This window comes from Rhea pennata, chromosome 4 (assembly GCF_028389875.1).
Source record: "Rhea pennata isolate bPtePen1 chromosome 4, bPtePen1.pri, whole genome shotgun sequence".
NCBI classification, from domain to species: domain Eukaryota; kingdom Metazoa; phylum Chordata; class Aves; order Rheiformes; family Rheidae; genus Rhea; species Rhea pennata.
In genome coordinates this window covers 59,739,696-59,761,835 of record NC_084666.1, presented here as the reverse complement: position 1 = coordinate 59,761,835, position 22,140 = coordinate 59,739,696, and the positions used below count along the sequence as shown (strand labels likewise).

The 22,140-nt window shown below is 36.3% G+C and overlaps 1 protein-coding gene across 2 annotated transcripts in view; it reads left to right on the top strand.

Moving 5' to 3' along the window:
* SYNPO2 (synaptopodin 2) overlaps nt 1-16,348 on the top strand; it is a 96,063-nt gene extending 79,715 nt beyond the window's left edge. Inside the window, exons 5-6 of one of the 2 annotated variants that reach the window (XM_062574046.1) lie at nt 11,643-12,003; nt 12,096-16,348. In XM_062574046.1, the coding sequence (XP_062430030.1) occupies nt 11,643-12,003; nt 12,096-12,112 (378 nt within the window). In that variant the 3' untranslated portion in view covers nt 12,113-16,348. Of the gene's footprint in view, nt 1-11,642 lie in introns of both variants that reach the window. The other variant, XM_062574045.1, reaches the window with a different exon arrangement.
* Nucleotides 16,349-22,140: the final 5,792 nt, after the last annotated feature.

Sequence of the window (22,140 nt, the reverse complement as noted above, 5' to 3'; positions counted from 1 at the left end):
ATTTCCAGCCTTTTGTTGAAATTTGCTACATTCTTCTTGAATTACTGACTACTCACATCATGGGGCATGATTTTTCTCCTCTACTGTTTACAAGGAAGTATTGTGAAGGAACTGAAATACTCATACTCAGCAAAAAAAGAAAAGTAAGTTCTAAAAAAAAAAAAAAAAGAGAGAGGCCCTATCAGTAGAATATTGCTTTGAGAGACCATGAATATACAGACATATTACCACAGATTGCTTCTATACATGACATTTCTTGAAAGGGCTAAGGTGAACTCTGAAAAAAGGGAGTATAGGAAAGTGTTCAGCAGTACTGGAAGCAATTATAAAGACAATCTGATAACAGATGATGTGAGCTGGGAGGAGCATTGTTTACCAAGTAACCAGGACAACATCTCAACGAAGGACCAGCCTTACCAACATGCTCTGCTGCTCCAGCCTCTCTGCGGAGAATTCCCTGTACACCTTGAGGTAGGGAAAATACCAGTCAAACAGCAGCACTGTTTGCAACTAACAACATGCAAAATCTTTCTTTTCTCTTTTTCTAGGACCCTTTTTAAAGATTTCCTAACTTTAGGAATAACAATAATAAAAAAAGGCTTGTTATAAAGAGATCCACTCTTCAATATTCCTTTTTTACAAAACATGATACAGCTTTGCTTTGCCTGAAGTTAAGTACCCAGGATTCCACTGATCACATTGGCAGTTCTGCATGGCAAATGCAAACCTTAACCACACAGCTTGGCATGATGTTATTTCGCAATGATTCTACTCAACTTGAAGTAGAAATATTATACACAGAAGAAACCTGTTGACAAGCTCTTCAAAAACTATGGATAAAGAAGCTCTGACTTTACTCACTTGCTGGCAGACTTCCAGGAAAATACATGAGCCTGGTAATTTCATAGGTAATTTCGTACCTGCTGCCGCAACTTCATAGTACACATGACAATGACTATTCTTACTTTATAGCAAACATTACCTTTGCATGGAATTACATGGTAAGGGAGGAGTTGTAATCACTCAAGAGCTATGTTTAACAAGTGCTTTCAGGTTGGACACTTACCACAGGAAGTACTTTATTTTTTTTTTTACCAAATGATTAAAAATAGAGACAAAATCAGCAGCTCAGCAAAATGCTATGTTAGAAGAAGTGTTGGCTTTCTGGGATGAGACAGGCAAAGATATTTTTTATGAAGCATGTGACTCAAGTCTCCTGTTATTCTGTGCAATTCTCAAAGGAAAAAAATCTATTCCAGTTTGTAATGATCCCAACAAACTGCTTTTAATTTCAATGCATGTTAAATCTAGGAATAAGGCCTGCACAAACATATGTGGCAGTATGATATAATAGTAACTGTACGTTCCCTTCGGCTGTTTAAACACAGGTATGTGTAAAGTTATTTACTGACCCACACCTACGGATGGTTCAGTACTTTCTGGATAAGGGCTTGCTGTGTGGGGTAATCCATATAACAGCAGTAAGTGCTTTCTGATAGGAATTCTTGACTCCTGTTATACAGTTTGAGATAGAAATCTTAAAGAGAGATCCCTCATATTCCCAAGCAATTGCAACATAATTTATTTTAAGAGTAACGAGGTCATTTCTAAACAGTCTGTAAAGAGTAAATTGTTGAACAGACAGATGGTTATTTTTGATGTTTCTACCTAGACAGATATCTCAAAGGATAGACTTTAACTGTTTTTAAAAAAGGAAAACAAACAGAAGAAAAGGGGAACAATACAGAAATAACATACCATTCCAACTCCAGTAACACACATTGGATTACAAAGGGTGACACTGGGCACAACCAGGTCATCAATTTCAGTATGAGCTCCAACTGACTGCAGAACAAGGAGTTCAGCACATTTATATCAGAAGCAAAAGTTTCTTTAGACTAACTACCTGCAAGCAAATGTTTTCATTTTTAAGAAAGTTTTTGAGAAACGATACTTACATTTTTCACTGAAAAATGTCAGTAACTACTAGTGATTCTTAATTTGACCTGTGAAGATGCTACTTCTTAAAGTCTCATTGTACATGTTATTGCTGGTATATGCCTCACTTGCGATGAACGAAAGCAAAGCATGTGCTTCAGAGCACACTTAGTTTTCTTCCTAGAATCTCAGCAACTTTCTCCTATCAGGACTATAACTAAAAACGGAACTTAAGTAGCCTTAAATAGCCTGAAATGTAGTGATAAGAGAACCTCAAAATCTAATTTAATTCCCTTTGGTTAAGTAAACGTTTAAATATGTATAGATTATTTCTGGCAGCCCTAGGCATGCTACCTGAGCCTTTTTCATGAACTAAACTGGGCTGCAAATTTCTTCAGAAAAGGCTCTCGTTGCTGCTTGTTCAGCTGATACCACACGGTATGGAGCTGTAACAAATGAAAAAAACAATTTTTTCGTGATGGCACACCATTAAAAATTCCAATGATTCCACAAAATGAGAGCCACCTAAATAAACTTCTTATGGTGATGTGTATCTGCACTTGCACTGCACTCTGTTGCATAGCTGTCAGCACTTCAGATAGATACACAAAACGAAAAACTCTTCTCAATCCAAGATTACTTTCAGAGAGGTGGCTTGATACAGAAGCTTGACAGGCTTGGTACTGCTATAGAAACACTGTCTAGGCATGGACCTAACCTTTAAATCTCCCTCAGACATTTGTGTGACAATACCACCTGTAACCACATGACCACTTGCTATTTTTTTCCATACAACTTCTGACTCATTCAGGCCAGAATGGTACTGCTTGTCTGAGGAATAGCTCTTCACTATTTTTTTTTTTTTGACATTGTTCCGTGTGTGACATTATTCCTTACTTAATGCACACTCTTTGAAGCATTGCTCTCCATGCAGAATTATTTATTTCCTCATGTTTTTCTTTTTAGTATCCAAGTGATTCAGAAGCAGTAACTCATTTTTACACTACTGCATTTTACAAGTAGGAAAACTATGCATAAAGAGTGAGGTATTGATGTTAGGTCACTCAGTGGCCTCGGGTGTCCAATTTGAGGCACTTAGGATTTTTGGAGTCTATCAGTATACCAAGTAGTTACTGTATCAAACTATGCTTCCCCTTAACACCATCAAGAGATCTCAGGTCTCCAGATGGGAGCCCATATATGGAATCCTAAGTGACCAGCTATGAAATCCAACTAGTGCAAGTGTCTTCCATACAATATACTTCTTTACTATATAATCTGAATACTTCCTAAATGGAGCCCTTACTCTGCCCTGGATGGGGCAGAGATCCTGCAGTTTAATTAAAATGCATATGCACTGGCCAACGATGCTTGCATTTTGTAACTCGTCAATATTTGTCTTTCCAACTTACATTGCTTCAGTGTAGCTTTGTGTGTTTAAGACCCAAGGGTTTTTCAGAAGAACGAACCAAACCAAAGAATATTATCACAGAGCATACTGTAACCAAGAATGTCCTCCAGCATGGCTGGAACCACTACAGAGAACTGTCATTTGACTTAGTACAGTAACTGGCAGCAAGTTCACGTTGACCTCACACATGTGAATCTGCAGTAGGAGGATGCCAGAGGTTTCCAATGGGATTTCACAGTCTTTGCGGACAGTGTGGAACTTGAGGAAGGACAAAATCTCCTTTCTCCGGAAAATAAATTTCTCTGGAGGTCTGGACAAAAGTATACTGTAGTGGACACAGGTTCTTTTCTCCCCAAATTGCCCCACTTCATCATTTCTTTTTGATCTATCTCCTTACGATAGCCTTACTGCCAGCCACACAAGTCAGTTTTCCATTTTTGAAGTTTCTCTTCCAAGCTCTTGCCTATCAGATCCTACACTCACCACTCTCCAAGCCAGTCTTCCACACAGTTTTTCCTTTTGTATCAAGTATCAGCAACTCCTGGATCTCCTTTGTCCAGTCTTTTCTTTGTTCTTCCTTTTCCCATTTCTACCACCCTCCTGAAAGTCTGCTTCCCCAGCTTCCTGCCTGGGCCCAGCCAGTTCCTGAAAGGTTCTCAACTTGAAAATACATAGGCAAGCCTGCATGGCAATATGAGATACTTCAGACATGAACATTAGTCTCAAACTCATTCTAAAGTATGAAGTGGTACCACTTTCCAAAGAAAAGGATGTTAAATTTTTTGGGCATTCCTATGTATTTGTCCCTACTCTGATTCTTTGAAATGGTTGAAATCTTTGGATTCATTTGGTTAAAATGACCTGAAATGGTTGGACCATTTGGGATGAAAAAGCAAGAAAAAGTCAAGAGTGAAGATTTTTGTGTGAATGATTTGATAAGAAAATTATAATTTATCTTGTAGTTTGGAAGCGTCCAGCAACAATATTGCTGCCAGCTTCATGTATGGTAATACATTCAATATTTACTTTCTTCGATTTTAGAAAAAGATCATTAGTTCATCTCCTTTAATTCACATTAATTTGAAATGGTTTCATTGTTCATACAGAACCACAAAGTCAGAAATTAGGACTAAGCTTTGCACTTATTTTTCAAATGTTTGTCTGCACATAGGCCAGGCTTTATCTTATATAACCTTCTAAGCTGTGTAATATTAAACTCCAGAAGGTGGCAGCAAATATTCTTCCAGATCAGAAATAAACTGTCTATTTCAAACTAAGATGCCTATGGTCCAAAAAAAAAAAAAAAAAAAAAAGCCTAGAATTGTTTTAAATTTTGATGGTCAAATACAGATAAAGATTAAATGGCAACACCAAGCACTAATTTTCTTTTATTAACACAGAAACAAGCTGAGATAATTGAATAACTAATTTATGAGTGGTTACCAGCACTCTTTTTTTTTTTTTCTGTGTATGTTGCAGGTGTTCCGCAGAAGTGAAAACCTAATACTAATATCATACTTTTCTCTTCTACCATTACTTGATAACCAAAAAGGACTTTATTGTGGAAAGTAGAATGTGTCATGAAGCTTATGTAAAATGTTTGACAGTAACTGTTTCATTAGTTCTTAGTGAGGAAAAATAAGATTATTCTCAACTTGATAGTTACAATTAACGGTCTGAAATAACATACACATCACACATATACACAACCTAAAATTAGAATAAATAAGATTGCACTTCTAAAATGCTCCATAAATTTTTGAAAGAAAGCTCTGACAAAACAGCTTTGAGACAGTTTGGATCAGACAGGAAGTGTGTGATTCTAGTCTGTTAGTAGTTGTAGAACAGTCACTGGCCAGGCATTATCTGTAAAATGAAAAAAGATCTAACTTTTGCCTTTAAAAATGTGCACTAGCTTATGAAACTAAGTATTATGCTTTTTGTTTTTCAGTTTTTCATAATTAACAAGAAATTTGCAATAGCAGTAAGTTCTAAGAAACAATTTTCTGGGTATTGATTTAGATAGCTATATTAACCTTAATCAAAGGTACACATTCATGTTCTTTCTACTTAATATGTAAATAACATGGGTACACACACCTTTTATAAGTACTGTGTTTACATTCATTTACTTATATACTGAAATAGTCTCTTTTGGGAGTAATACTACATTTGTTTTAGTTCATATTAATATACAGTTTATAAATATCAAAGATGCTTGTGGTACAATAAATGTGTGCTTCACGAATCAGTTTACAAAAATTTTGCATTTTTAAAATCTATGTTATCCTAAAACTAATGTTTAACCTCTTCCATAGATACCTGGGGAGTCAGCAGCAGTTGTTAGGATTCTATATGATTGTGACGGACAGCTCTGAACTGTCTTTCCTCCTCTTGTTATTTAAGAATTGCCTTTCCTTCAAAAGCTACTGTAGAAAAGTTTATTCTCTCTGAAAAACTCATGGCAATGAAAACCCCAAATTATTCACTGTGTGGTGTTCTGATTTGTTTTGCAGCATAACTTTGAATGTTGGTACAAGATTACAGTAATACAATCTGTGATAATTCAGTAATTCTGATAGCGTATTACTCTTCCTTCCCCTTTGATTGCTCGGAGGAAGAATGGAAACACTCTAGCTAGCTCCCTGTTTATGTTCTTCTTATAGCACAAGGGAGACAGAAGGTAGAATAGTCATTCTGCATTTGCACTTTACATTTTCACTGTCTCACAACATGGAGATGTTGTTCTATTTACTTTTTAGCTGTTTTGATATGCATACCAAAAGAGCTATCCCTAAGAATAAAATATGAAGGGAGAATAATGAACAGTATCACTAGGTTTAGCTGATGCTTTCCAGTAAATGAATGACAATTCTAGAGACTAAATGCTGCAATTCCGAAGTTTATTGTCAGTTCAAAGAGGCTGAACACTTAACTGCTGATAGACATCAGTATACGAATACCAAATATGGATCTCCCTTGAATTCAGGAATGTTCAGATTTTCATTCTAGGAACATCTTCACTAATGAAAAGAGTTAAAGGCAATGAAAACAATCATTAATCATCTCTCAGTTTCTACATTTAAGACATGCACACATTTTAGCAAAATTACACATTTCTACAAGTGCTTAAAACCTATTTACCAAAAAGCATGAAAAAATGTGGAGATTTTATGTTCTGAAGCCAAAGATTATTCAATTTCAGAATAAAATTAGGGTAGATAGAAATATTCTATCTTGGAGCTGAGTAAGTTATTGCAGAAGTATGTCATTATAAAATGTCTGTGTGATTATTGAACCACATGCCCAAAAATTTGCAGTACAGGTTGTTACTGGATTACTTCTATTACAATAGATACTACCATAACAGTCTTGGTACTGAGTAGGCTTAGAGACTAAATTCCCCCTCCTTAAGGTAAGTGCTGAGGTATAATGACATAGCACACATAGCTGGTATTTTTGCTGTATTTCTTTCATAGATGATAAAATTAAATATATATCCCATGAATCCAAAGGTTTATAATTGCTCAAAGTTACAATAACTAAATAGAATTGATTCAGGGCAAAACTGATATTTAATTTTCCTGGACTTATTAAAAATAAAATTCGTATTAAATTTTGTTTCCTTCTCTCTGTGCTGTCTGCTCTTACTAGAGTGCAGACAATGATGATTGCTATTTATTTTAGAAAGACTGTAATTCAGAATAACTACAGCTTACTTTAGCCAACAACATTTTCATCTTCTTGGATCTCCTGAGTAGGTCTTCAAACCCTCTTCTGCTTACCCTCAACATAGTTATGACTGTTTCTCTTTGAGAAATGTCAAGAATTCAGTCAGCTTCTTCCTTCAAGAGCCTCTTCCTTCAAAAACTACTGGTCCACTCTTGTTCCCCATCAAAAGCCAGACAGCCAGACCCAACATTCAGAATGGTAATTAAGTACACCTGAAGGTAAGTAGCATCTCAGAAAGTGGAGCTCTCTAACTTTTTTCATGAAATTTCTTCAGATCCTTACTAAGCAGGCAAAGTACTTTAGCCCTTTTCCAAGTAAATCATTTTCCCTCACAGAATTTGTCCTCTCACAACCCAGAAAGACAACATTTAGTTAAAAACTCATTGTTCAGTCCTTCTTTCCTGGAAGGAGAGATTAATTCTTCCTTTTCTTTATCAAATGCAAAGGAAATGGACATGTGATTTCAAAGATATTTTAACAGCCTATTATCAGATCTGTACTTAAATCCAAGTTATCAAGTGGAGAAGGAGACACACCCAGGAATATCAAAACAGGACCAAGCATGCTAAAGAACTGCCTATGGATATGAACTATCCAGTTGACAGTACCATTGCTAGACAGAGTTTGATCTCGCAGTGAGAATTTTGTTGCTCTGATTTGGATGTGGATTTTATGACCCTCCAGAACAAAGAAATCATTAATTATCTTCAGTGGTACAGATCTTACTGAAATAGCAGTCTTCAAATGAGATGCTTAGCACCTAGTAAAGCTGTCCCCTGGGACAAGAGACATCATTTTATAGATAATCTGATCTTTCTGTCAGAACAAAGAAGTCTCTCAGATGATAGCTATTAAGATGAAGTAATAGAAGTCTACAAATAAACATAAATATGTGAGAGTCAGATAGTCAATGAAAAAAAAAACCACATATATGAGCCTGGCCAATTGAAAGCACCAACAAAAGTAAATAGTAGTTTGGCAAAATGGACAAAACCTGAAATAAGTATTCTGATTTGGGTGTTCTGAGGTAGAAAAGGAGCATATTTGTCAACTTCTAAGGAAACAACTTTTTTCCAAATAAAGTGGCACAGTCTCTCATTAGCCAGGTAAACTGTTACAGTTGCTCCATTTTACTTGGGAGTCTTCACTGGAAAAATCTGTCTTGTTTTTTACTTCTGATTGATCACTGGGTGATCACATTCAGAGCCAAGTAAAGTAATACTTATGTAATGAAACATTCTTTATCTCATGGGACAGTATGAATTATCTGGATTCTTACCTAGTCATTTTGTCCCTGAGAGCGTATCTAGTTAAAAACAAAACAAAGAATGAGTTCAAAGAAACTTAGTACAACCAACATAATTCCCAAGGCACTATTCCAGTTTACTAATCTGCATATCTTCCCTCAAGGCCTAACATTTCTACCCAAATCCAGACCAACACTCTGTAAAAACTAACACACTGGGCAGAATCTCAGAATTAAACGAGAATAGTTTTATACAAGAGAATAAAATCCTCCATATCTAAAGTATTTTGCATTTTTTGAGTTTTTTTCATAAACAGCAACTCAAACAATATAATACCCTCCAAATTATCAGTACTTGAGATTCTAATTTTTCTACAACTCTTATAGGCTGAACTTACGATTTAGATAACATTACAGGTTCTGTGGATTGATATGATTTGAGATACAAATACTTATTCACTGAGGTCTTCCAAATTAAGGACATAAGAGGTTCTCAAGCTGGTAAAACACTCCCCTTTCCCTCCACCCCAAATTTGGTTGCCAAAACTCTGTGCCAGTGTCCTTTAAACCTTATTGAGTGATTAATGTAAAGGGTTTTTCTGTGAGGTCATTTTAACTCTCTTCTGCCAGTTCTCTTTCTTCACCTTCTATGATAACAAAAACTATCCCTAGAGTAGTTTCCAGCATCATAGAGTAATATTTCATTTTCCATTAATGATCTTTATTTTCTATTGAATATGATATGCCACCTATACTAAAAAACTAGAAAACTCACCACAATGCACATTTTGTCTATGCTGCATTTCTGGTTTTACGAGAGTCCACCTTTGTGACATAGTAGAATAGCCCATTTTGTTAAACAGACCAGTGAATACACTTAATAACTCATCAATCTCAGATGAAACTCTATCAAAGAAAATTAATGTGTATTTTATTACTGATAGTTAGGCTAAAAAGATATCTTTGCCACTTGGTGATCTCCAGACCTTTTCTCTAAACATGACAGACTAAATGCAGTATCTTCCAGTCTTGAAATGTCAAGTCTTTTAACAGAATAATTTCCATTTGCATCCCATCTCTGAAATCCTACAAAGCACTGATGCAGCCTGGATATCTTTTCTTGGAATTGAAATCTCCATTAAATAAACAAGAATTTTTCTACCTATTCAGCACAGACAGCAATCTAGAGCCCTCTCAAGAGCAGTTAATACAGGCTGGCTAACAACTTTTTCATCTTTTTGTACAATCTTATCTTCTAAGTAGCTTCAAGGCTCATGTTATCAGATTAACTTTTAGTAGAAACTGCATCTCATTCTGCATATTTATTTTGAGTTAGCACCTTTCAAAAATCTATTTTTGCCAATTATTTAAACAAAACATACTAATCATTCTCACTGAAAAAGCTATTTTTCTGTGGATCCAATGAAGAAAGAACTTGTAATGTGTTAGAGGAAGAAGAACTATTGTGACTGCCTTATCTGGGTCTGCCAATCATTGACCCAAGCATGCTCTTTTATCTGGACCTTTATTTTTCAGGTAAGAAAAAAAAATGTATGGAGGAAGTTTAATCCCTTCTTGATAGTATATCATGTATCTATGGGCCAAACCCTTCATTATTCTCTTTCATTCAGTTACTATCTAAATGGGTAATTTTTGCTTTCATATGCTGCTGTCTCAGAGTATACAGATGGGACCTGTTTAGATGTGATAATCTGACAGGTATGTTTTAAGTAAGGACTCTGAAAACTTAGCTGAGGTAAATTGCCCAAATGGAACGAATAGAATATTCCCTGAATAGAAGAAGATAAATTTTTCCATATGTATGTGCAGGTAGCATATTGTTGAGGAGTTTCCTCTCTGGAATTGCAAGCTGGGAATAGGTCGTGAGAAGGACAGTCTTGCTACAAACCATTAGATGTGAATTGGTCAACACTCTCACTACATAACCTCTGTGTATTATTCAGATATTATTAATAGATTTGGACTAAACACCACCAAATGCATTGAAAATTATGAAATCAGTAGGTTCTCTCTTTCTCAGTTTCCATCTCCCACATACAAGGATGATAGTACAAAATAATTTAAAAGCCCACGTGAAGCAGGGGTTGTTTAACTTTCCTAAATGCTTCAAGATCCTGTGATGAAAAAGCCTATTAAACATGTATTTTTGTGTGAATCTTTGCTAGATAAACTATAGTTTATTTGATCAGATACCTATTGACTTCCCTGGTATGTGGATCTTATTGACAATGTTTATGTTTTTGGAAACTAATTAGAAAAAAATAATATAGCGGCAGTGTTTTTGGAATTAAATTTTGGCAAGCCTTTGGCAACTGTGCCCTGAATTTTGTACAAGATTTCAGACTTAAAGGCAATTCTTAAATCTCAGGATATGAATCAGTGGGGATAAATCAGTTAGTTTAGGAACCACATGTACAGAGACTACACAGAAAGAATAATATAATTTGTCTAACACAAGGTACATGTTTGGCTTGGAGGAAAGGCTGTGTTTGTTTCATATACTGCCAAATGAAGACTGCTGTGGGCAAACCTTCTCATGAACAGAGTTTCTGTTTTCGAAGTGCTGCATTACTAAGAAGATTAGGATTTGTCAAATATGAATGGATTGCTCCTATAAATGGGTCAGAATGTTCTGAAATTTTGAGGGCAGTGCCTTTTAAAGACGTCAGGTTAAGTACCATCCTGCAAGGGTATTAAGTAAATGATTGCATTGACATTTTTTAATTTTTCTGTTCATTTTTCTTCCCTTTCCACTCATGGTAAGCCTAATAATTTTAGAGTTAGAAAGGCCTTTCTTAAAAAGAGATTGCCAAAAATATGTTCTTGGATAGATGTCCTAGACTGAGCCTGTAACCAAAAAAATTCAGGCTGTGCCTGAACGTTAGACAGAATCTTGCAAACACACACAGAACTAATGCAGCATGACTTCCTTTTTCATTATTAAGAACAGTCTTTTCAGAACAAGGCATACTAGCTAGCTAGTGGAGATGAAGTAAAGCTGTAAGGCTGATAACATAGTCCTAACTTTTCAGTTAATGGAAACCTTTTAGGGTCTTTCCCCCAAAATTCAGTTTGTTCTGTCTTTGTTCCTGTTTCTTTCTCTTCCTCCTTTTTAATATCTCCTCTCTTTCCACTAAATTCAAGTATTAGAAAGTACTAGAAAGTTAAAAAACAAGCCAGAATGTCACATGCACATATGCTTTCAGGGTTTGTTGTTCCAGTTTCTGAGGGAGAACAGGCTTCCATTTTTGCTGTTTAATGACTGCAGTTATATATGGTAATTTGTTTTTCTAGGGAAGAAGCAGTGGACGCTCACTATCACTTCCTGGGAGACCTTCTTCAGTTATTTCTCGAGCCATGTCCCCTACTTCTCTTATCTTTCATCCTGCTCCTGATTACTTTAGCAAGCCAGGCATAGCAGCTGACAGGCCTGGCAAGAGACCTACTCCCTGGGAAGCAGCAGCTAAATCCCCTCTTGGCCTAGTGGATGAAGCTTTTGCGCCCCTGAATATTGAAGAATCCATTGTGGCTAATGTAGTATCAGCTGCTCGCAGGAAAACGCTTCCTGAGTCACCAGATGAATGGAAACAAAGAGTTTCTGACGAGCCTCCGGTCTCAAGTGGTAGTGCAGCCTTATTTGGGGCAAAGCAATCAGGTATTGTATCACCCCCCAAAAGCACCTTGTCTGCCCCAAGTGCCACCACACAGGGTGGCTCTCGGCTGCAGTATGCTTACTTCAGTCAACAGTCCAGAACAGATCCTGATACGATGTCCATGGATTCCCGGCCTGACTATTACTTGTGAACAGCAGATTCAAAGTCAGCAGCCCAAGGGATGGATGTGTCCAACATGAATAACAGAAGTACCCGGCATATCTTCCCTTCATCCAGCTATAAAAGTTTTAGATCTGAGTTGGAGAAGGAAAGTTTTTGCTGACCTGATCATCTCTGAAATGAAGAAATAAAGAGGTAATCTAGAACGGAGCAGTCTTCATAGGACTGCAGACTAGCACTCAAGAATGGAAGTCGTTTTATTCATAACCTAATATTGTTCTGCTTCTAAAAGGTGAAATTGTAAACTTTCTTTGGGAGAGGGGAGAGGAAACAGGGGACAACCAATGTGGTCAATACAAACACCTAGAATGGATACAGTTGCAGATAGCACAAATGCTTGCCCTGAAGGTAATAAGAAAAGAATATAAAATCTGGGCATTTTAAAGCAAGAAGTATTTTACAGGGTCTTGCAGGTTCTCTGGATATATCTGACATCTGGGTTCCAAGGTACAAGACATAATCAGACTTGAGAAAGTTCCAATGAAAATGCAGTAATTGGAAGCTCTGGCTTATTGGTCATATGTTTTCTTTACTGCATTTTTGAAAGAACTAACAAAATACACTAATTAACAATTTTGCTACGGAGACATTTAAAATACATTTATGGTCATGGTACCTGAATCTCTCTGACACAGCATACATCTCCATGTAGATGTATGCTAATCACACATAGTCATGCATTGCAGATGGATTTCAAGATAGTTTAGATTAAATTTTCACATTGTAGTTAATCAGTCTGAACACAATAGAAACAAGGATGATATTAGTAGAGATCAGTACCATGATACTTGAAATGTAAAAGAGATCAGAAAAGTATATAGACTGCATTTAAACTGGATTGCAACTTAATTTGTAATAAACTATCAAATAATTTGGAGGCTGAAACAGTCCCTTCTCCATGTTTCTCTGTGAAATGCACTACTTGCTGAACATTTACTGCTATAGTGTCTAGCAAACTGACTGGTTAGCCAGTCATTCTAAGTAGCTCAATGTTTAGAAGGCTTTCAATTCGTATTCTCAGTTTGGAAGACATATATAAGTTGTGTTTATCAAGTTTATTGTTTACTAAGAATAACACCTGTCCTATGTGGAAGGTGACATGTGAAAGAGGGTTTATGATATGTGTTACATGGTATGAGTCTAGTATGAGTAGAAAATATTTGGTGAGTTGGTTACAATTAAGCTGTCTTGGTGGATCTGAAGATATGGTAAATAATTGTGGCTGGTAATTATCCTGCATATACATCCTTTTTAAACAACACGAATATGTGGCTAAAAATACATGTATTCCAAGCTTATTGGGTATTTTAGATGTTGTTATGACATCAAATGAATACCCCAAGTACTAAAAAGTGCTCTGAACCCTCCTCATTTTATGGGGTATTCTTCAAACATCTGTCAAGCACAGTCATCTAAAATTTCTGTAGAAACACTATAACTATCTTTATTTTCAACAATATTGTCAACTGTGAGTAAAGTGGTTAGTTTAGAAAGAAAGCTAGAACACATATGCAGTAAAAATGAATATATTACAAAACATTTCTATCTGCAAACAATTTTCCATTATAACAACAATAAAATATAACTGGTATAAAGAAAAGAGGAAAAGAAACCCCAGGTCCAGTTGAGCTGAAACTTCCCATAAGAGCATGATGAAATTCCCCTCATGGAACTCAGGAATTGCATGAAGGAGAAAAATATAAACTTAATGAATTTAAGTTGGTAGTAATTCTCTAGTCAAGAAAAGTCCCCTTGAAATCAAAAGCAATCCTCCTTTGGACCAGGAGGAAATGAACACGTGGATGTAGTATACCTTGAATCTAGTATCATATTGCTACTGCACCTTATGAATTTTTCACAAATTACGAATATTTGAAGAAAAGATTATTTAGAAAAATTACATGAACAAGATTGTCATCTTACACCTGAAAACCAGACTTGCACTTTAGATTCATAAACCCACATAAATAGAATAAATTTTCCTGTCCCAGAGGCAAAAACATATTTTTCTCTGTAGGGTTATACAGTGTTCCCTTATCATCACTGGGAATGTTCCCACTGAAATCAATGGGACACTGATAGTCCTTAAGGGCCTGTCTCTGGATTCAGACCTATTTCCATGTCAGGTTTTCAGCTAACTTCAGCATAACTGAGATCCAGCAGTTATGTTTTACAATTCTAAGCCATCAAAGCCTTAAGTGTTCAATAAATGCCAGTGTACACCATTGCTTTCAGTAGGACTACAGATACTCTGAAAACTATATAACGCTTACATATTATGCTGAACTGAGGTCCATTTAATTATAATAAAATGACTTCCTGAATCCAAGTCAAGTCCGTTTTCTGTTTTAAACAACTATATCCTTTATACTGTTAAATTGGAAACCAGATTAATGAGTTTGTAGTAAATCACATACTTGTCAATTACAATTGTTTTAATTCTCAGAATCAGTACTATATGTTTGGATTTTCACTGAAAATAATGTTATGAATTCTAATATCATATGCATAACAAAAGGAAATGAATGGTTAATATTAAGCTACAAGAAACTAAAAATTTCCAAAACTGTTTTTAAATTTTGATATTACAAAAAACATGTTATGATATAGAGTGAAATTAAAAAAGATTTTAATGTTGTGATTACCTAGCAATAGGGGAAAACATACTCTTGTGCCTAGGTATACCTCGGATCAAGGCAAAAAATGTAATTTTTCATTAATACCCTGGAGGTCAGGATTTTAGTCCTTCAGAACTTTCAGTGAATTCAGAAGTCTCCCACTGACTGCAGCAGGAGCTGTTCTGATACTTAAAGCTATATTCAAAGAGGTTTCTGGATGCCTAACGTTTTTAGACACCTCTCTCTCACTGACTGTCTATGTTTCAAGACAGTGCCCAGCAAATATATCATTTCAAATGTTATCCTTCAAGGATAATCTGTGTAACACACAGACTAGGCAGATAATGATGTGCCACTGTGCTCCTGTCATTTGGGCTGCTTCAAGCTGCCTTCACATCAGTAAAAAACAAAGATGCACCAAAAATGTAAAAACTGCAGAATCAGAGACTTTCAAAGAGAATCACTGACTTTCTGTCAATGTCCAAAGAAAAAAGCATAGCCCTGTAATTTCCCTGTATTGATAAGGAAGAATTTATCAGTAAATATTTCTGTGAACAAGAGAATTAATGACACTGAGTTTCCTGTAGATTTGCATCTTATCATAGATTAACTTTGATGTTTGATGTGATCTACAACAGATTTTTTTCCAGTTGTTGGGGATTTACTAGTTTTCTTTCCCATATGGATTCTCTCATATTTAATAAAGAATGACTTCACACTGCAGCATTTTCCTCAATAGCAACACTGCTAAATGTATCCTCTACTCAGTCACTTATTTTTACAAAGTCTGTGGGCAACTGACTGTCTTTGAGATCTATTTCGCTATCATATAGAAATGAAACCAGTAAACAGTTTCAAAGCTATTAATGGGAGGACAGACAGATACATAGGCATGCAGACAGATCACATAGGCTTGTTTACAAAGGAAACCAGGTTAAAACCAGATTCAGAGAATATATTCATTTCAAGGAAAGCAGCAGGCCCTGACTATTAACTGAAATGTTAATGCACACAAAGCTTTATGAAGCACCCCACTGCATTTTTCATTTCCTTTTCCTATTCCTCCACTAGCAAAGCATCTTTCTGTCATATAGCTGTGGCTGTTGTGTGTGAGTTCTGAATATATTACTATAAGTATTTCTTACATTTTGTTTTTGTGAATGCACAGATCTGCTCAGTAAATCCGAGGAAATATGTGATATTTTAAATAGCAGTTATTTGTGTTAGAACTATGTTCACTCTCAGAGCTATCTCTGCTAATATGCAGAGTATTTGAAAATGCAATATAACTGAAAATTTCTTTGCTTTAGATAGGTTAAGTGATGATGTTCACAACTCTTGTTCATAACTAGTCTTCATTTTGGTTTGCTTTAACACAACCAAATGTCTATCGCATATTGCATTTTTACCTAATAGCAAAAGACTGTACTATCTTTATAAAAGACTTTTCACTTCTAAAGGCTGTTTGTTCACTGCAAAGGACACTTTATTTGAGAGTGCATGGCAGAGATGTAAATTTTATCATTTAATAAAATGATTTTACCAATCAGATGAGAAACACAATTTTGTTTTCTCTAAATTCATGTCCGTTTATTTCTAAATAATCTAAACCCAAATAAAGTCTAATCTCTTTTTTTCTGTACCATTTTTAGATTCATTGACTTTGCCTGTCTGTGACCTCCTGCTGATGTGAGCTTCTAGAAGCTTAAATCAACATCAGGTCAAATGGTAACATGTCAATTACAGTAGAATATCATTTTCACACTGAGTAAGCAGAAGAAGAAAAATACAGTGAAGCACAATCTACCCTGGTAAAATGATATTGTCAGGATAGTTTTTAGCATTTGAGCATTTGTATCCCAGTATAAAAATCTACAAATAACATCTGCTTACTATAATTATCGACCTGACAAGCATATAAACCTCCATTTAGTTCCCGTGATTCATTCAGAAGGGCTAGATTTTTTTATTCTATTGTTGTTTATTCTTGATTGAAACATATTGTTTTAAAAGGAAATACACATAAGAATAAATTATGACCCACTCTTGACATTAGCTAGACTACATGGATGAAAAACTCTTAGTGAGTATAAGGATGGGATGTACAATATACTTGTGAAAAGTCAAAGTCAATTTTCACTATTTATGTCAATAGTCCAAATGAATCACAAAGCTGTTTTTGCACTGGTAAAGCAAACAGGATTGTGCCCCTAAGACAAGAAAAATGATCGATGTATGTAAAACTGGGAACTGGTAAAACTGGGACAGGTAAAACCTGACAACAGCACTTGAAAGCTTAGCTTTACAAAGGATTTACAACATTTCCAAGGAATCAACAGACAGCATTGTTACTCTTCATGGTTATATGCAGCATTGTTACTCTTCGCTGGTAAATTGCTTAAACACATCATAAACAAAGAAAGCCTAAGCCAGATTCACAGCCAGATTAATATAACATACTCCCTTGAGTATGTTTGCAATAGCTTGAAAATCTCACTACACAAGTGAACAGTCATTGTTTCTATATCCTGTTTCACTCTCCAGAGGATGTGTGTTGGGTGGCTTGAAATAGCCTTGATTTTCTGGTGCACTCGTCAACATTTAAGACCTTTTAAATGGCCACAGTGTGGCAGACTGCTCTATTACCACATGCAAGCCTGGTGGAATGAACTTGGTGTAACGAACAATTCTAAGTCCAAGAAAGCAAGCTGAATGTTTCCCAGGCATCATCTGCTTTTCCTCAAATCGGACGTCAGTGCTTATACATCGTTCGTGGGATATATTATTGGATTCTGAAAAGAAGTCGCGTTGCTGTTGAATCCAAAATGGCATTCAAAATGCTTTAAATTTGCCATTTACACAATTTTCGCCCTAGAAAAAGCACTTAAGCAGTTTATATTCAAAATACAGTGCCTCTGGAGTGTTTGTGTGCATGCACACATAAATATTTGTTTTTCTGAAGAAAGAAATGTGAAGGTCAATTAACGGAGAACTGAGAGAACATACTGTGCTGGGGTACTGTACCTACACTGGAGAGTTACAAGATGAATGACACAGAGTTATAGATATGAAGGTCCTGATAAACCCCTAAATATTAAGACTAAATCTATTTACAGTTTTAAAATAAAATCTGAAGATAATTTTATCTAAATAGAGCAGAAGTTCATGATTTAATTTGAAACTGAAGACAGCTTTTTTCCTATAAATAAGGAAAACTAAGGAAAAAATGCTAATAGGTTGAAAAATCATTTTCTACATTGTAAAAGATAAAATTAAGCACCCTGTAGACAAGCAGATTTTGCCCAAGGCAAAAATGGAAAATGAGAACTTTACTGGATTCAGAGTCAGAATAATAGATGCATAATAGAAAGGAATAGAGGCACATCTTTTCCTAGCATGAACAACCCCACAGTACTACTATAGTAGTTATGAAACAATTGCCATTTTTCAAAATTACTATTAATTTGCTAAGCCATCTGACTTTTAATCAGTCATTTCCTGTTATTATTGGTTGTGCTTGAGTTTAATCTGAGAAAATCAGTACTTTTTGGAAAGCATCAGAATTCACATAAAGCCAGCTTATACTCATCTCTATAGTATTTCTAATCAGTTTCCCAAAAGAAACAGAAAAGCTTGTAAGCATAAGTAACCTACAGCTGTAATGACTTAATAACTTCAATATGATAAACTTCCTGCTTCCTGGAACAAAAAAGACAGAAAAGAATTATAATTTTAATTATCAATTCTTAATCTCAGCTTTAATGTGAGGAGACGAATTGTGTGGCAAGCTTCCTCAAGCAAGTTCAAAGTAAGACTAGCACTCCTGATCCTTATTCCTAAGAGCTCAAAATCTAATGATCACTACTATAGCTGATCCAGAGCTGAATATTCAGTGTAAATGATGTCAAAGAAGTGTCTAGCTTGCCCTGGAATGTCCAAAAGTCCTACTGAGTGTGCTTAGTAGGAGCATGATGCAAAAAAAGTTTTAAATTCCTTTTGTCATGGAGAAACACAATGTGAGCTAACGATATTTCAGTTTCAAAAATCATAGCATCAAACAGTCCTTCAGCAATATTTGATACTACCACCTTCTGGAGTACGCATTCTCCTTCATCTCATGTTAATCTTAAACACCAGATGGCAAAAAAGAAGTGGATAAATAACAGCGCAGGTAAAGCGGCAATGCTGTACTAGGAAACTAAAACAACAGCACCAGTTTCAGAATGGCAAGAATTACTTCCATCAAGACTAGCACTAAGAACATTGTGTTCACTCTGCTGATTATAAGAAGTAGGTGAGGTGACCATTTTAGATATTCATAGTTAATGCAACTTTTCAAGACTCACTGAAGACCAAAAATGACAAGTGAATGAATACTATTCCTATGAGAATTAACATTTCTAAAGAGAATTCACATTTCTTAGACTGGGAGAAGTATTCAAGCAGATAACTTTTTTCTTCTTGGAAATCCTGCTCTTGAAGTTCAGCATCATTTGACAGTGAAAACACCATGGACTTCATTGGTTTTCATTGTTAGGAATTCTGGGATTTGCCAAATAATGATGAATTTTTTGATTCTTTTCTTGAATCCAGAAGTGTCAGGACTTCCTCTAAGGCACAAAAAGATCTTAGGTAAGGTTATTTAAAACTCTACCCTATGTTAAGCAGTTCTTTGACTCCACTTTGAATAGCAAGACTTCTGTGAGCTTTCATTTTGGCTCCCAGCCAAACATTACTGAGGAGCACATGCAAACAGATACATGCTTTTTGTAACCACTCTGAAGAGATCAAGGTCCACATCAGATCACTGCAACGAAGGGCTGGATGCTACATGAACATTATATGCGATGTTTACAGATGTGACAGCTTGATCTACATTTTTAAAGCATTCCTTGGATTTCACATATCTGAGCTCTGAGAAAATTTTGCTTGAAATACTTGTTTACAGTTCTCTCTTTTGGCAATGGGATGGATGCAGAACTGGTCAGCAATGCATTCCTTGATCATTGCTTTTTGCACAATCAGTAGGAAATACAAAAAAAGTTAAGGAGGGGAAAACAGAAGTATAACAAGAAAGCAAGTCAGGAAAGGTCAAGAAAGCAGCAAGACAAATTAATGGACAACAGGTCAATAAGCAGACAGAAAAGACAGTAAGTAGTCATGTACGTTCCAATAAACTTAATCCGATGACTGCGGATCATAGACGAGGGAGAGTCTGAGGGAAAGGGGTAACAGGGTGTAGCTTGCAAGCTTTCCCTACACAGCATCTCCTACTCCCCTTGCCAGAGCAACTGTTCTGGGCTAGATGGACCATTGGTGTGACTCAGGAGGCACTTCTCATTGCTCTTACGCTGAAGGCTCAGCTAATTGTCTCATTCTGCCTTCCCTCTCAGCCAGCTACATCCAGTTCTTTCCAGCAACTAGTGATATAAGCACCAGCCTAGGAAGGAGCAGACCTAGATTCTTAATCTACTGACTAAAATTACTTGAACTCATATTTTCTACTGGATATGGAATAGTAAGTACAGAACTCACTGCTTGAGTTGACACAACTTATTATTCAGTCAAGAACATAAGTCAAGAGGCCTGGAGAAAAGCATAGTTTACTGGATTCTGCACACAGCTGTCCAAAGTAGACGTACGCAGTGGATCCAATTCCTAGGCCTGTGTGTGAATTAACCTTACTTAATCACTGGATGCAAAAGCTGATCATATAGCATTAAGACAGTCCTGTTTCAGTACCTTCCTTGTGGAATCTGCTAGATCCAGGTCAGCTAGAGCTTTGAGTTGTATCTGCCAGCACCTCTTCCTCAGAGAAAGCCCACCAAAAATACTAGAACTACTCTGAATATTTACAGCTAGGTTGTGAATCTCACAGACTAGAACAAACGTTTTACATAGGGAAAGTCGGATTGTCGGATTGAGACAGATTAAAACTAAAAAGTACATAAACAAATCTCCTTGCAGGAAGCCTCCTTTTCTTCAGTCTAACTCTATAGTCCAGCAACTTTCAATGGCTTTCTGGCTACCACAACCAGGGTTTTCTGTGTGTCCTAGATGTCTTGGAAAAGTACTTCCTTCAGTCACCTTTGAGATGAGTCTTTCTGTTTCCTGCTTCTCAGGAGTCCTCTGCTCCATGTTTTTGGAGCAGGTTCTGTCCTTGCTATGTCTCTTGGAGTGTGGTTTTATTTTAGAGCTAAGCTGACCTAATAGCTATCTGTCCTGGAAAGGAAAACACTGCCTGTCTGCTCATGTCACTCATCATAGGTTCCCCTTATTTCCCTGACACCTGCACTAGCTTTCATATCAGTCTGGCCTAGCCATATTAAGGTAAACCAGAAGAAAAATACCTAAATAAAGAGATTTACCTGCTATGTTAGCTTACATTCCTTCCAGTTGCTGCTAATCATTAGAGCAGCTTAACCTCACTCACTTTCTGTCTGCCTGCCCCTCCACTGATGGGTGGAGGAAGGAATAATCTCCTCTTCTGTTTGGAGGGCTCTACCTGAGTCAGTGGGTAGCTTAGTAGCTGCCAGGGGTAGGAAAACTACCTTTCGGCCAGCATTTATCCTCTAACAGTGGAAAACATACAGCAACCAGAGTAAGCAAGAGACCCATCACAACAGGTGATACTGGAGGCAGGGCTTGAGCTGGGGTATTTGGTCAGGCACTAGGGCCAGTCAGCTATGCCGATTTGCAGGTCTGCTCAGGACAGTTAATATCTACAGACAAATACAAATACCTTGCAAATTAGTCTATTAAATACTTTGTATGTAGGAAAACAGAGCTTGAATTGAAGCTCCCCAGTGAATTACTTGCATGCACACACAAAAAAATAGCCTTTGATGCAATTTTTCTTTGTAGATGAAAAACAAATAGGGAACTGCTCTAGATTCCAAGACATTCCCCATTCCACATCATTTTATATGTAAGCTGAACGTTAAAAAAAAAAAAAAAAAAGTTCTCTGCCACTCCCATGGTTTCTTTACTTCCTCTGACAGTTTAAAACTCCAAAAGGTTTTGCACGTGGCAGCAAAATAAAATAAAAAGATCAAGGTATAAATGGATAAATCCACCTACTGAGTAAAGGCTTGAGAAAAAATGCACATCAGAAAAACATCAAAAACAGGAAAATAAGGCTACAAAACGCCTTTCACTGCATGGAACAAAATCCTGGTCCCAGTTGGCCATGGGAATCTTTATCACTTTACCACTGATGCAAGCAAGGTGAAGATTTCACCACAGAGGGAAATGTGTAGGACCACAAAATACACCTCGTCATGAATTCACAGCCACTGAACTGGATTCAATAGTTTTGTAGTATTTTGAAGTCTGTTGTTT